The sequence below is a fragment of the Salvelinus sp. IW2-2015 genome, linkage group LG5 (genome assembly GCF_002910315.2).
Source record: "Salvelinus sp. IW2-2015 linkage group LG5, ASM291031v2, whole genome shotgun sequence".
Lineage (NCBI taxonomy): Eukaryota > Metazoa > Chordata > Actinopteri > Salmoniformes > Salmonidae > Salvelinus > Salvelinus sp. IW2-2015.
Window position 1 is genome coordinate 5,050,960 of NC_036844.1, and position 14,403 is coordinate 5,065,362.

The 14,403-nt window shown below is 43.8% G+C and overlaps 1 protein-coding gene across 1 annotated transcript in view; it reads left to right on the forward strand.

The window, feature by feature from the left end:
- LOC111963827 (FCH and mu domain containing endocytic adaptor 2) overlaps positions 1-14,403 on the forward strand; it is a 96,534-nt gene that overhangs the window by 61,484 nt on the left and 20,647 nt on the right. Inside the window, 10 exon segments of the mRNA XM_070443538.1 lie at positions 78-102; positions 3,154-3,196; positions 3,424-3,503; positions 10,873-11,487; positions 12,004-12,116; positions 12,334-12,466; positions 12,694-12,780; positions 13,014-13,073; positions 13,435-13,521; positions 13,524-13,545. Of these exon segments, the coding sequence (XP_070299639.1) occupies positions 78-102; positions 3,154-3,196; positions 3,424-3,503; positions 10,873-11,487; positions 12,004-12,116; positions 12,334-12,466; positions 12,694-12,780; positions 13,014-13,073; positions 13,435-13,521; positions 13,524-13,545 (1,265 nt within the window).

Consider the following 14,403-nt stretch of genomic DNA (forward strand, 5'->3'; position numbering starts at 1 on the left):
GTGTGTGTGTGTGTGTGTGTGTGTGTGTGTGTGTAACTTATCCGTGCTGTAGTTAATTAGTGTGTTTATATTCTCAGGGTCAGATGCGAAGGAATCAATCCAGTGAGTATTTTATTTTACACTCCTCTTTCTGTGTCTTTCTGTCTCTCTCGCTCTCTCTCTTTCCTCCTCATCTGTGGCTGCGGCCAGGGGGGCTACCATTTGACTTTTCAACTTCATTTTTCTTAGCTCGGTCATTTTTGAAGAGGTTCGCTCTTCTTTTTTTATCCTAGCGACCTCGCCAAAACCAACACATCCACAGCGAATGTAAACACAGTTTGTTTTTTGTGTGTGTATTTGAGAAATGACTTCCATTCCCCCTCTAAGCTACGAGTAAGATGAATTGCTTAATTGCTTGTTTCTATTTTGCATGTCAGAAATTATATTTTTCCTCCTGCGCTTTGGCAACAATTTTGTATATTTTCCTACGTTTGATTTTCTGCTTGGACAAATAAGTGCTTGAACAAGTTCATTAATTATCTATGGAGGAATGCAACAAGTCACGTAGTCTCAAACTGTGAACTYACTATGAAGTATTAGTGGGGGTTAGCAAGTAAAGAATGAAGRAAGAAAAATATATTAAGTATATTATTGATACACACTATACATTGCCTGTATACATGTACTGTATACATTGTTAAAACCCCTTGACTTAGTCCACATTTAGTTGTTACAGCCTGAATTCAAAATGTTATGAATATATACTTTTTTTATCACCCATCTACACAAAATACCCCATAATGACAACGTGAAAACATATTCTCAGAAATGTGTCCCTTTCTCTTTTTTMTTTTTTAATGAAATACAGAAATCTCATTTACATAAGTATTCACACCCCTTTTCTATGACACTCCAAATTGAGCTCAGGTGCATCCAATTTCCTTTGATCATCCTTGAGATGTCACTAGAACTTGATTGGAGTCCACCTGTGGTAAATTCAGTTGTTTGGACCTGATTTAGAAAGAAACACACCTGTCTATATAAGGTAGCACAGTTGACAGTGCATGTCAAAGCAGAAACTACACCGTGTAGTCCAAGGACTGGCTGTAGATCTCCTAGATATATCTGGGGAAGGGTATGAAACAATTTCTTGACTTGTGAAAATCTCCAAGGGCAATTGGAAAAAGTATGGAACTACCCTGGCCGTCCGACCGAACTGAGCAACCGAGAAAGAATGACCTTGGTCAGGGAGGTGACCAAGAACCCAATGACCACTCTGACAGAACTACAGAATTCCTTGGCTGAGATGGGAGAACCTGCTAGAAGGACAACAGTATAGCACTTTACCATTCTGGGCCATATGGGAGAGTGGCAAGATGGAAGCCATTCCTATGAAAAAGGCACATGTCAGCACGCCTGGAGTTTGCAAAAATGCACGTCAAAGACTCTGAAATCATAAGGCAAAGGATTTTGTGGTCTGATGAGACAAAAATTGAACTCTTTGGACTGAATGCAAAGTGCTATGTCTGGAAAAAAACAGGCACAGCTCATCACCTGTCTCATACCATCCCTTACTGTGAAGCGTGGTGGCAGCATCATGCTATGGGGATTATTTTCAGCAGCAGAACTGGGAGACTGGTTAGGCTATAGCGTCTACTAAATGATATACGTAATTGAGGGAACAGTGAATGGAGCCATATACAGGCAAATCCTTGATGAGAACCTGGTTCAGAGTGCAAAATACCTTCGACTAGGGCAAAGATTTACTTTTTCAACAGGCGCGGCAGGGTAGCCTAGTGGTTAGTGTTGGACTAGTAACCGAGAGGTTGCAAGTTCAAATCCCCGAACTGACATGGTACAAATCTGTCGTTCTGCCCCTGAACAGGCAGTTAACCCACTGTTCCTAGGCCGTCATTGAAAATAAGAATTTGTTCTTMACTRACTTGCCTAGTTAAATAAAGGTTAAAAAAAAATCTAAATAAAAAATGGCCCCAAACATACAGCCAAAGCAATGCTGGAATGGCTTCAGAACAAGAATGTGAGTGACCCAGCCAAAGCCCAGAAAATCTGTGGAAAGACTTGAAGATTGCTGTTCACCGCCACTCCCCATTTAACTTAACAGAGCTTGAGAAAATCTGCAGGCAAGAATGRGAGAAAATCTTCAAATCCAGATGTGCAAAAAGCCGCCAAAGGTGCTTCTACAAAATATTGACTCGAGTGTGAATCCTTATGTAAATGAGATATTTCTGTATTTCATTTTCAATAGATTAGCAACATTTTCCGAAAACATGTTTTCACTTTTTCATTGTGGGCTATTTTGTGTAGATGGGTGAGAARCAAATCTGATCCATTTTGAATGTGATATGAATACTTTCTGAAGGTTTAAATAGCACCACTTTATTATCCCTTCATTCAAATCTCCATCATATCAAGTTATAGTTTTRAAGTATTTTATCCATTTGATAGAGTTAAGACTAATCCTCCAACTTTTTGATAGAGTTTAAGAGTGATAGTTCAATCCTTAAGACTGTTACTGGGTATATTTGGTAGAGATAAGAAATTGATAGCCATGTGTTCTACACGTGCTCAGGGCTTTTGGGAGTGTATTCCACCCYAGGGTTAGGCTCTCAGGTGCYAGGTGAGTACTATGTACCTCTCTAGTCAGTTTGACCTCCCACCACCACACGCCATGCCAGGTAGTCCTCCTGACCTCCACCTCAGTCCCACCGCCAACTSCCACAGCCTAGGCTAGTGGACCATACAGTACCTTGTTCTCTACAGCTAAAGCTAACATAGCTAGCTAATAACAATGCTATTAGCAATGCTTCAAAGCTAGAGATTTGCTAACACTATGGATATGCGGCTTTGTGGCTATATTTGCCACGGTCTTAGAGAGGATACACTTAAGTTTAAGTAGCTTGATGTAGATCTGAACAAATATGTGTCCAATGTTGTTGGTGGGGAACCTCTGCTTCACATAGCACCTAAACGCACATTGTAGTTTGAGCCACGCAGAGCACTGCAGCCCTGTCCTTTAACATGGGGCTCTCTGCAGTGTGTGTTTTATGTGCGTGTCTGGTTGGGTATGTATGAGACAGGGTTTTCCTCTGCACCTACGTCACCTTGTGTGTGCTGAGGTTAAGTCTGTCATTTGTATGTTCTTTCCTCAACCAGGCGATGAGTTGGGAAAGACCAGGATTCCAGCGTCCTTCAACGAGTAAGTTGATGTCCCTTAACTTTCGCAGTTAAAAACTGGCTCAGAAACACTCGCAGTAAAAGCTCCTTGGCTCACACCCTCTAGTGCCATTCTCTCACTGTTTAGTAATTGCTCTAATTTCCATGTCTCTTTCTRTCCCTACCTCTCCCTTCCCCGTGTCCCTACCTTCCCCCTGTCCCTCTCTCGCTCCTGCCCGCTCGCTCTCTCTTGCTCTCTCTCTCTCTAAGCAGTAGGCCTGCTTTCAATAATGACCTTCTCTCTCTGGATCCTTTCGGCCCGACCCTGGGAGGCTCCTCCTCATCGACAGGTAAGCCCCGCCCCCACCCACCATGTTTTCCCAGAGCTGTATAAACAGAGTTTCAATGTACTCCTATGGGTGGCTGGGCGAGTTCGGTGCCAACCACGGGGTTCTATCTAGATCACTTTCCTAAAGTATGGGTCGCGACCATGTTAATGGTGGGTTACTGTGTGTATGTGTGTGTAAATTTTATTTTTATTTATTTTTTTACCCCCTTTTTCTCCCCAATTTCGTGATATTCAATTGGTAGTTACAGTCTTGTCTCATCGCTGCAACTCCCGTACGGACTCGGGAGAGGTGAAGGTCGAGAGCCGTGTGTCCTCCGAAACACAACCCAACCAAGCTGCATTGCTTCCTTGACACAATGCCCACTTAACCCGGAAGCCAGCCGCACCAATGTGTTGGAGGAAACACCGTACACATGGCGACCGTGTCAGCGTGCACTGTGCTCGGCCCCCCACAGGAGTCGCTAGTGCGCGATGGGACATGGACATCTCTGCCGGCCAAAATTTGCTTGTGCATCAGCAGTTTTTCTCTTGTAATGTCAGTCACTAACTCAATTAGCCATGTCAGCTAACAAGTTTTAGATTAGTAAGTTAGTCTAGCCAGTTAGTCTATAAATGATATCCGATACCGACCGGGCACGCAGGGCATATGCCCAGGGGCCCTGACCCCCAGGGTGCCCCCATTTTGATTTTGGCCAAATGTGTGGAATTGCAGGAATTTAGCTTTAAACTGCAAAGATATCTCTCCACCCCATGGCAAAATGATTAGAATTGCATGAAACGTGCTTTAAAACAGCAMATTTTTTCTGCAAGCCCCAAGGCAAAATGTGTAGAATTACAGGAAATTTACTTCAAAACATAAATGTTTCTCTCTGCTGTCAAGAAGGGGGTCACTATATATATTTTGTGTTTAAAAATGTGTTTGGACCTTTCATTATGGGGTATTTTGTGTAGGTGGGTGAGATGTAAAAAAAAAAATTATATATATTTAATCAATATTTAATCCATTTTGAATTCAGGCTGTAACACAACAAAATGTGTAATAAGTGAAGGGGAATCTGTACATTCAGAAGGCACTGTATAGGGAGGAATGGTCTATGATCCCTMCCAATATGTTCTCCAATCTTATAAAACATTTTAGAAAAGGGCTCAGTCCTCGCAAGGGGAGGGTGCCGGAGTATTGAMAACAGGGRTGCCAATMATGTTTACCCATATCTTTTTTTATMTTTTTTTTCAKTACTTGTTTAACAAAATCAMATTTTCTTAGCAATTGTATTAGTATAAAATAATATCATTAAAACATATGTTTTGCATGTAATATAGCTCAGTATTTGTAGATTTTTTTTTATAGTCTTTTTTTTCTCAAATTTATTTTTGCTCATTTATCGAGGGTGCCAATCATTTAGGTCATGTTTTCACTATCATCTCAAACTACTACTGATACAGACATGACCCCACACAACTCCACATGTAGTCCAGGCAGTCCCCTGCAGAGCTCAACAACATTAGGAAGCTCCTACTGTGTACACATTACACATTGACATCAGTCTTCCTCATACATATCTTATGTTGACAGGCAACTCTCCAGTGCTCATGTTTTGTGTACTGTTTGTGTTGGTTATGAGTTTCTAATAGATGTGACCTTATTTTTTATTTGTTTAAAATTTGACTTAAAGGTGTCATGTGAGGAGGTTTTGCTCATACCTTTATTTACGGTGTATTTAATTTTCCAGATTTTTTTTGTGAAATTCTTGTCACAGTTTTGATTAGTATGCATTTGGCTGTCTTCAAATGTAAGTACAACCCCCACACACACACATGTATGTTTACTTTATTTTGCATCTCATTTACATCCAACTTTTTCTCGTTCACTCTGTCCTGCCTCACTCCAGTACAGATATGTGAGAACCTGTTTTTTAGTGGCAAGGTTTATGTGGTGTGTGTGACTAGGGCTGTTACGGTGACCGTATTACCGCCACACTGGCGGTCACGAGTCATGATGGCAGTCAAATTCCACATGACCGTTTAGTCATGTTTAGGAAGGCCACCAAAAATTCTGACATTTTCCATCCCTAACTACAACATTTTCCGTCAAGATAGAACTGCCAAAGGGGGCGGAGTTGCAATCTACTGCAGAGATGGCCTGCATAGTTCTGTCATGCTATCCAGGTCTGTGCCCAAACAGTTCGAGCTTCTACTTTTAAAAGTCCACCTTTCCAGAAATAAGTCTCTCACTGTTGCCACTCCAGACTTGACTGCCGTTGACCAACACAAAAACATCCTGTGGCGTACTGCATTAGCATCAAATAGCCCCCGCGATATGCAACTTTTCAGGGAAGTCAGGAACCAATATACACAGTCAGTTAGGAAAGCAAAGGCTAGCTTTTTCAAACAGAAATTTGCATCCTGTAGCACTAATTCCAAAAGTTTTGGGACACTGTAAAGTCCATGGAGAATAAGAGCACCTCCTCCCAGCTGCCCACTGCACTGAGGCTAGGAAACACTGTCACCACCGATAAATCTACAATAATCGAATTTCAACAAGCATTTTTCTGCGGCTGGCCATGCTTTCCACCTGGCTACCCCTACCCCGGTCAACAGCACTGCACCCCCCACAGCAACTTGCCCAAGCACTTCTCCTTCACCCAAATCCAGATAGCTGATGTTCTGAAAGAGCTGCAAAATCTGGACCCCTACAAATCAGCTGGGCTAGACCATCTGGACCCTCTGTTTCTAAAATTATTTGCCGCAATTGTTGCAACCCCTATTACTAGCCTGTTCAACCTCTCTTTCGTATCGTCTGAGATCCTCAACGATTGGAAAGCTGCCGCGGTCATCCCGCAAAACACTAGACCCAAACTGTTACAGGCCTATATTCATCCTGCCCTTCKAAAGTCTTCGAAAGCCAAGTTAACAAACAGATCACCRACCATTTCGAATCCCACCGTACCTTCTCCACTATGCAATCTGGTTTCCCAGCTGGTCATGGGTGCAACTCAGCCACACTCAAGGTCCTAAACGATATCATAACCTCCATCGATAAAAGACAGTTCTGTGCAGCCGTCTTCATCGACCTGGCCAAGGCTTTCAACTCTGTCAATCACCTCATTCTTATCAGCAGACTCAATTGCCTTGGTTTCTCAAATGACTGCCTCGCCTGGTTCACCAACTACTTCTCAGATAGAGTTCAGTGTGTCAAATCGGAGGGCCTGTTGTCCGGACCTCTGGCAGTCTCTATGGGGGTGACACAGGGTTCAATTCTCGGGCCGAATCTTTTCTCTGTATATATCAACGATGGCGCTATTGCTGCTTGTGATTCTCTGATCCACCTCTACGCAGACGACAACATTCTGTATACTTCTGGCCCTTCTTTGTACACTGTGTTATCAAACCTCCAAACAAGCTTCAATGCCATACAACACTTCTTCCGTGTTCTCCAACTGCTCTTAAATGGAAGTAAAACTAAATGCATGCTCTTCAACCGATTTCTGCCCGCCCGACTAGCATTACTACTCTGTACAGTTCTGACTTAGAATATGTGGACAGCTACAAATACCTAGGTGTCTGGTTAGACTCTAAACTCTCCTTCCAGACTCACATTAATCATCTCCAATCCAAAATTAAATCTAGAATCTGCTTCSTATTTCGCAACAAAGCCTCCTTCACTCATGCTGCGAAACAWACCCTCGTAAAACTGACTATCCTACTGATCCTTGACTTCGGTGATTGTCTTACAAAATAGCCTCCAACACTCTACTCAGCAAACTGGATGTAGTCTATCACAGTGCCATCCATTTTGTCACCAAAGCCCCATATACTACCCACCACTGCGACCTGTCTGCTCTTGTTGGCTGACCCTCGCTACATATTCGACGCCAAACCCACTGGCTCCAGGTCATCTATAAGTATTTGCTAGGTAAAGCCCCGCCTTATCTCAGCTCACTGGTCACCATCGCAACACCCACCCCATAGCACATGCTCCAGCAGGTATATTTCACTGGTCATCCCCAAAGCCAACACCTATTTGGCTGCCTTTCCTTCCAGTTCTCTGCTGCCAATGACAGGAAGGAATTGCAAAAATTACTGAAACTGGAGACTTATATCTATCTCACTAACTTTAGGCATCAGCTGTCAGAGCAGCTTACCGATCACTGCACCTKTACACAGCCCTTCTGTAAATAGCCCACACAACTACCTCATTCCCATGTTATTTGTTTTTGCTCTTTTGTACCCCAGTATCTCTACTTGCACGCCATCATCTGCACATCTGTCACTCCAGTGTTACTGTTAAATTGTAATTATTTTGCCACTATGGCCTATCTATTGCCTTACCTCCCTAATCTTACTTCATTTGCGCAGAATGTATGTAGATTTTTCTATTGTGTTATTGACTGTACTTTTGTTTATCCCATGTGTAACTCTGTGTTGTTTTTTTCACACTGCTTTGCTTTATCTTGGCCAGGTCGCAGTTGTAAATGAGAACTTGTTCTCAACTGGCCTACCTGGTTAAATAAAGTCATGGTAATTAGGCTTCTCCRAGCTCTGATGCTGCTCATGGTCATTAGTAGCCTACCAAACTTRCTAATTGCCTGGTACTCAGCACTCGATTGTCCCTCTAATCACCCTGACATTAATGCAAATATAATCGAAAATCTAATCAAACACTTCATGAGAGCCCATGAGCTCATGTTGCACAACATTTCTATAGGCTATGCAATTGTGTGAGAAAACAGAGTGATGGCCTCTATTAAAAAGAGGAGGATCCCATCAGCTTTCTATAGGCTAGGCCTACTATTTTTTTTCTAAACTTTCCTAATATTAAGCACATTGCTTCTCTTTACAACAGGAGTATAGCCTACCTGGCTGGCATGAAAATGATCCACGGGACAGTCACTGGCTGACAACATTTCAAGACYGTGACTGACTGTGTGTGTTTTTATATAGAGTGACGTTACTGCTGATCCATTGCCTGAGCTAATCGTAATCCACAGTTAATTGCACCTAGTTTGGGTCAGAGGGCTGGCTATAAGGCCCACTGACACGTATGCTGTCAAACACTATTTCGTTACTGTCAAAGGTCCTTGCTTTAAAGCCAAAAGAGCAGCATAACGTTCCCTGGTTAAGATACTGTGATGATGCTTTTTAAACACTCTCCGTACAATGGAGGCATTACCAGGCGATAGCACATTCATCACATTCAGCTAGCCCTGACTGAACTGCAAACAGTTCATTTGAGAAACCTGTAAGAATTTATAGTTGTTTGATTATTCAGGGGCTTTCCAACTTTGAAGTTGCTTCTTTTGCTTTTCATTCTTTTTGTGTCTTATTTTCTGTGTGTAAGATTTGCAGTCTTGTGTTTGGTTTGGTTGCTGTGTTATTGTTTTTTTGCTGTCTGTATGTGTGTTTATGCTCCGCCTTTCTCCCCCTTTCACCCCTCCTCCTCGGACATTTAGTATTTTCCTCTCCATCCCTTTATCCCCTCCACACATTACTGAGTCCCCTGTCTTTCTACCAGGGTAGCCAGGTAACATCTGTTCCTTAGCTGCCCCTCTTTAGAGCAGTGTGGTTGCACTGTGCTAAATAGTTTTCCGAGTATCCCAATAGCTTTTCAACTATCTAACCTCACGTACAAATAGCCTTTACATGGCATCCAACATTTGATTCAATTGCTTGTCGTTGTGTGTTTTTTGGTGGCGTTTTTGATTTTTCAAATGAACACGTTTTGGGTCAACATTTGCTTTGTTCGTCTCTCTCCAAAAATCCACTCTGTTATCGTAGGATTTCATAGTTATGAGTTGTAGCAATGTTTACTTTTTGTTAATCAAGCCAGTGAGGAAGATGGCTAATTTAAACAGTGGTAGATTGAAAGGCCCTGCTAAACTTTGATAAGCTGAGAGCTATGTGTGACGCTGCGTGTCTGCAGGGTGTGATGACCTAACACCAAACAGTCCGAGTAACTGAGCTCCCCTCCACCAGCTGTAATCCTCTAACACGTTTATTACCCACAACCAACCCTTCACAGTTAAATTTTAAACATGTCAGACATTCCTATCATAGCCTGACACTCACATTGCCTAATGTTGCACAGAGATTGCATATGATTGCAGTTCACAGTGAACTAGGTCTACACCTGGCTGTCTCATAGCAGGGTTGGGTTTAACGTTTAAATGTTTTTGATGGAAATCATTTTTTATTATTATGGAAGTCACTGCGTAAGGATTATAAAGCCTTGTTCTTTGAATTGGTGACAAAAAAAGAMAACTACGCTACTGGTTTGTTCAATTTTATTGAATGGAATGACTCTGGTGTATTCAACCGGGGGTCCTGCATGGGGGTCCACGTAAAAAAAWWAAWAAWTAAATGGAAGAAAAAAAAWAATAATGTGTATGTACACTACCGTTCAAAAGTTTGGGGTCACTTAGAAATGTCCTTGTTTTTGAAAGAAAAGCACATTTTATTTGTCCAGACCTTCTTTGCAATTTCTCACATGAAATAGCCTTCATTTCTCAGAAAAATAATAGACTGATGAGTTTCAGAAGAAAGTTCTTTGCTTCTGGCCATTTTGAGCCTGTAATCGAACCAACAAATGCTGATGCTCCAGATACTCAACTAGTCTAAAGAAGGCCAGTTTTATTGCTTCTTTAATTAATCAGAACTACAGTTTTTTCAGCTGTGCTAATATAATTGCAAAAGGGTTCTCTAATGATCAATTAGCCTTTTTAAAATGATACACTTGGATTAGCTAACACAACTTGCCATTGGAACACAGGAGTGATGGTTGCTGATAATGGGCCTCTGTGCGCCTATGTAGATATTCCATAAAAAAATCTGCCGTTTCCAGCTACAATAGTCATTTACAACATTAACAATGTCTACACTGTATTTCTGATCAATTTGATGTTATTTTAATGGACAAAAATATAGTGTGAGTTTGTTTCTCAACTCCTAATATTGAGCAAATTACACTCACTGGAGTATCCGACATAGGCTTTGATAAAGCACCATTGCGACAAGTGTCGCTGGCTGCTGGTAAGCTCTCGTGACACATTTTTGCCAACACATGGCTAACCATTGTTTAACCAGTTAAACAGCTGCTCTTAGTGAACATGTGTTTGGAGTCACCTTTGCAGCTAATAGGCTATGTTAACGTTTACACTTCCTCTTTCAATTATAATGTGGGGAGGTCAAAATAATGAAAAACGATCAAATCTATTCATTTTAAAATGTTGATTACTTCTCCTTGCCATTATCATTCACCTGCTGAGGTAGGAATGTAAAGATGTTTGCATGAATATCTTTGGTTCCTTCTCCTTAATCTGTGGCATGTGTCTATCACTCTGCCCCCACCCTGGACTCTCCGGCGCCCCTCACAGCTGAAGTGATATTASAGCGGGAGCTCTCCTCTCCCCCACTGGCAGGCAGCCTGCAGACCAAAGGAGAGGTCACCCCTCTCCCTCCCCTCGCCTCCACCACCACTAACACCTTCTCTCCATGGGAGGCCWCACCAGACGACCCCTTCCTGGCTCTGAAGCCCATCCCAGCACGGGCCCAGAGTGCCCCCATCACCCGGCAGGCTGAGCCCCCAGACCCCCAGGATCCAACCCCAACCCCTGCAGCCCCAGCCAGRCTCCCTCGGGGAGAGGACCAGTCAGCATTCTCCTGGTCCCAGAGCCAGTGGATAGCCTTCAATGATGACTTTGTGCCATTCCGACGCCAACAGAGTTGCGGTCCTGGTACGGGTACAGGCCCGGTCAGCMATGACCGGACCCAGTCAAACCCCCCTACCAGCAGGACCCAGTCTAACCCTCCTATTGGCAGGGTCCAGTCTGGCCGGTCCATCCGTTTCTTCTCTGAGGACCCCGCTGACCCCTATAACAAGATGCCGCTGAGCAGTGGGGTTGTGGAGGACAGCGCCTCCTGTGTCTCGGAGGTGTTATCAGCACTGACAGAGGGGATGGTAGCCTCAGCAGCTAGCCAAACAAACAACGGTAACCTCTAGCATGCCATAAACAAATGTTTTTTTTTGTCTGCGTGAAGTTTTGACTTGAGTTTTTTTCAAWWWWWWWWTTWTTTACATTTTTTTTATTGTCTTTTCAGTTTGAAATGTCCACCTTTTCATGACAATGTTGTTCTTTTGATCTTATTTACAATATTTTTGGTTGAATAATACATTTTTATTTGTGTGTTTTTGTTTTGCGGGGCATATGCTTGTTTGCCTTGGAGAATTGTTAACCCAAAGTTTTGTGAGCTATGTTAATTTTTTTCTGTTTGTATTCTATGATTTGGAATTTGCATGTCGTGAGTTCTGCGTTGATGCATGATTTTGCATTACTTTGAGTGATTCTGTTGTCTAAGAAGTTTAAATTCACTGAACCTGTTTTAGAATTCCATCACAAGTACATCACAGGTATTGCAGCATGGCCTTACCGCACCGTACCGTAGCTCACTTCTGCTTTTAGTCTATGATTGACCCTCTCTACCCCCCTCCCCCCGTCCCTCTGCAGTGCCTGCCCTGGCCAGACCCACTACTCCTCTAGCTGGGGCCCTGGTGCCTCCTCCACGACCCTCCTCCAGACCCAAACTACCCACAGGAAAACTCACAGGAATYACTGAAATTGTGAGTATCTCCAGCCGAGTATCTGCCCAGTATCTAACATATCTCTTTGTGCATTAGAGCATTGATTGATGAAACCATTCTCTATTAATTCATGATAATGGACTACATTTATTTAGAGTTTTTYACTCTTGCTATATACAGTAATCTGTATGGAGTTAACTTGCCATATCTGTTACTATTGGTTACATTCCCGGGTTTGTGTGGTCTATCCAACCAGGTGCGGCCGTTCAGCCCGCCAAAGACGTTGTCCAACGCCAGTCTTCCTCTGGCTGCTCCTCTCGCCCGGGCAGAGAGCTCCTCCTCCCTGTCCTCCACCGCCTCCCTCAGTGCCTCCAACACACCCACCGTCGGTAAGAACATGCCCACGCTCCATCACCTTCCCATCTCTGTACCTCCTCTTTACAGTCTTCTCCTTTCACCTCCTCTACTGCGATTTCACATTTCTTAACAACGCCCTTTCCTCTCAAACAAGTCTCTGCTTGTTTCCTCTCCTCCACTCTCACCTGACCTAACCCCACTTCTTGTCTTTAAATCTTATTGGGCTTCTCTCCTTCCCTCACTCCTCTCCTCCTCACAGGGCCTGAGCGTACCTTTCGTCTCTCCCACTCCTCTCAGGAACCAGAGTTCCTCCTTTCTCCCTCTCCTCTGTTTCTCCTCAGCCAAAGTGAGTCTCCTTTCTCCCACCTCCAGCCTCACTGTGACTCCGTAAAGCACCTAATGCACACAGTGTCTTTAGGGTTTGTCTCCCATCCTGATTTCGTACACATGCTCACATTCACACCCAGGTGTGTTGGTTTGGAGCCCATTGCCCTGTGCCATCATCTCACCTCATCTCACCACGTTCTTGTTTTTTTTGGTTTCTTTCCTCTTTCTTTTCTTTTGTTGGGCCCTTTAAAGAGGATGATGGTTTCATTGGGAAGCTGCCCACCTTTGAGAAGCGCTGTGAAACGCCTGCAGGTAGGGGGTGTGGTCAAATAGCCCGGACATGCCTCTCTGTGTGTGACACACTTACAACGGCCACTCGGATTGGCTGTCTAATCTCTGTCTGCCTGCTTATGAAATGTATCTCTCTTCTCAACGCGTCTGTCAGCATACGCCCGTCTCTCACTGTGAAAGTCCATGTAATCAACAAACCGTAAAGCATGGTTGCGTTCTTCCTCGTTTTGATGTGAAAGTTAAAATGAATTGTACACTTCAGTCATAACAGTACACTCATTTCATCTTTCTTTATCCCTCTCAATCCCCCACAACTCTCTCTCCTCCTCTTTCTTTCTTTCTCTCTCTTTATCTCTCTCCCTTTCTATCTCTCCCTCTCTCAGGACGTCTCGCGGTCCCAGCCCGGTGACCCTGGCATCCCAGGATGCCTTGCCCATCGCTGTGGCCTTCACAGAGTCTGTTAATGCCTACTTAAAGGAGCTGATCCCACTAAGTGAGTCTCACATGACCACCTACAGCTCAGAGAGCTAACCTGGCCTAACCACACACAGCACGAACAACTGCACGGCAAGTGAACACACACCTTGCACATAGACACACACACACACACACATATCACTGTACACACACACTATGAACAACCATGTTGCACTGCATTTACTGCTGCATACTGCTATTCAACTCATCCATGCACATAATATGTTACACAAATATTAAAGTAAAACTTTGCTCCATACTTCACCCACATGACGAGCCAGTGTGTCTCTGTCGTCTGTCTGTCTGTCTGTCTGTGCTGTCTGTCTGTTTGTCTGTGCATTGTCTGTGCTGTCGTCTGTCTGCGTGCGTCTGGTCTGTCTGTCTGCGTCTGTCTGTGTCTGTTCTGCATCTGTCTGTCTGTCGTGTGTGCTGTCTGCGCTCTGTCTGTCTGTCTGTCTGTCTGTCTGTGTCTGTCTGTCTGTGCATCTGTCTGCGCGTCTGTGCGTCTGTCTGTATGTGCGTCTGTCTGTCTGTTCGTGCGTCTGTCTGTCTGTGCGCTGTGTGCGTCTGTGTGTCTGTATGTCTGTCATGCCTGTCATCTGTCTGTCTGTGCAACTGTCTGTCTGTCTTGGCTGTCTGTCTGTCTGTGCATCTGTCTGTCTGCCTCTGCCTGTCTGTCTGTTGTGCATCTGTCTGTCTATCTGTGTGCGTCTGTCTGTCTGTGTGCGTCTGTCTGTGCATCTGTCTCTCTGTGCAACTGTCTCTCTGTGCAACTGTCTGTCTGTCTGTGATCTGTCTGTACGTGCGTCTGTGCTTCTGTCTGTCTGTCTTTGCGGTCTGTCTGTGTCTGTGCGTCTGTCTGGCTTTTGCGTTT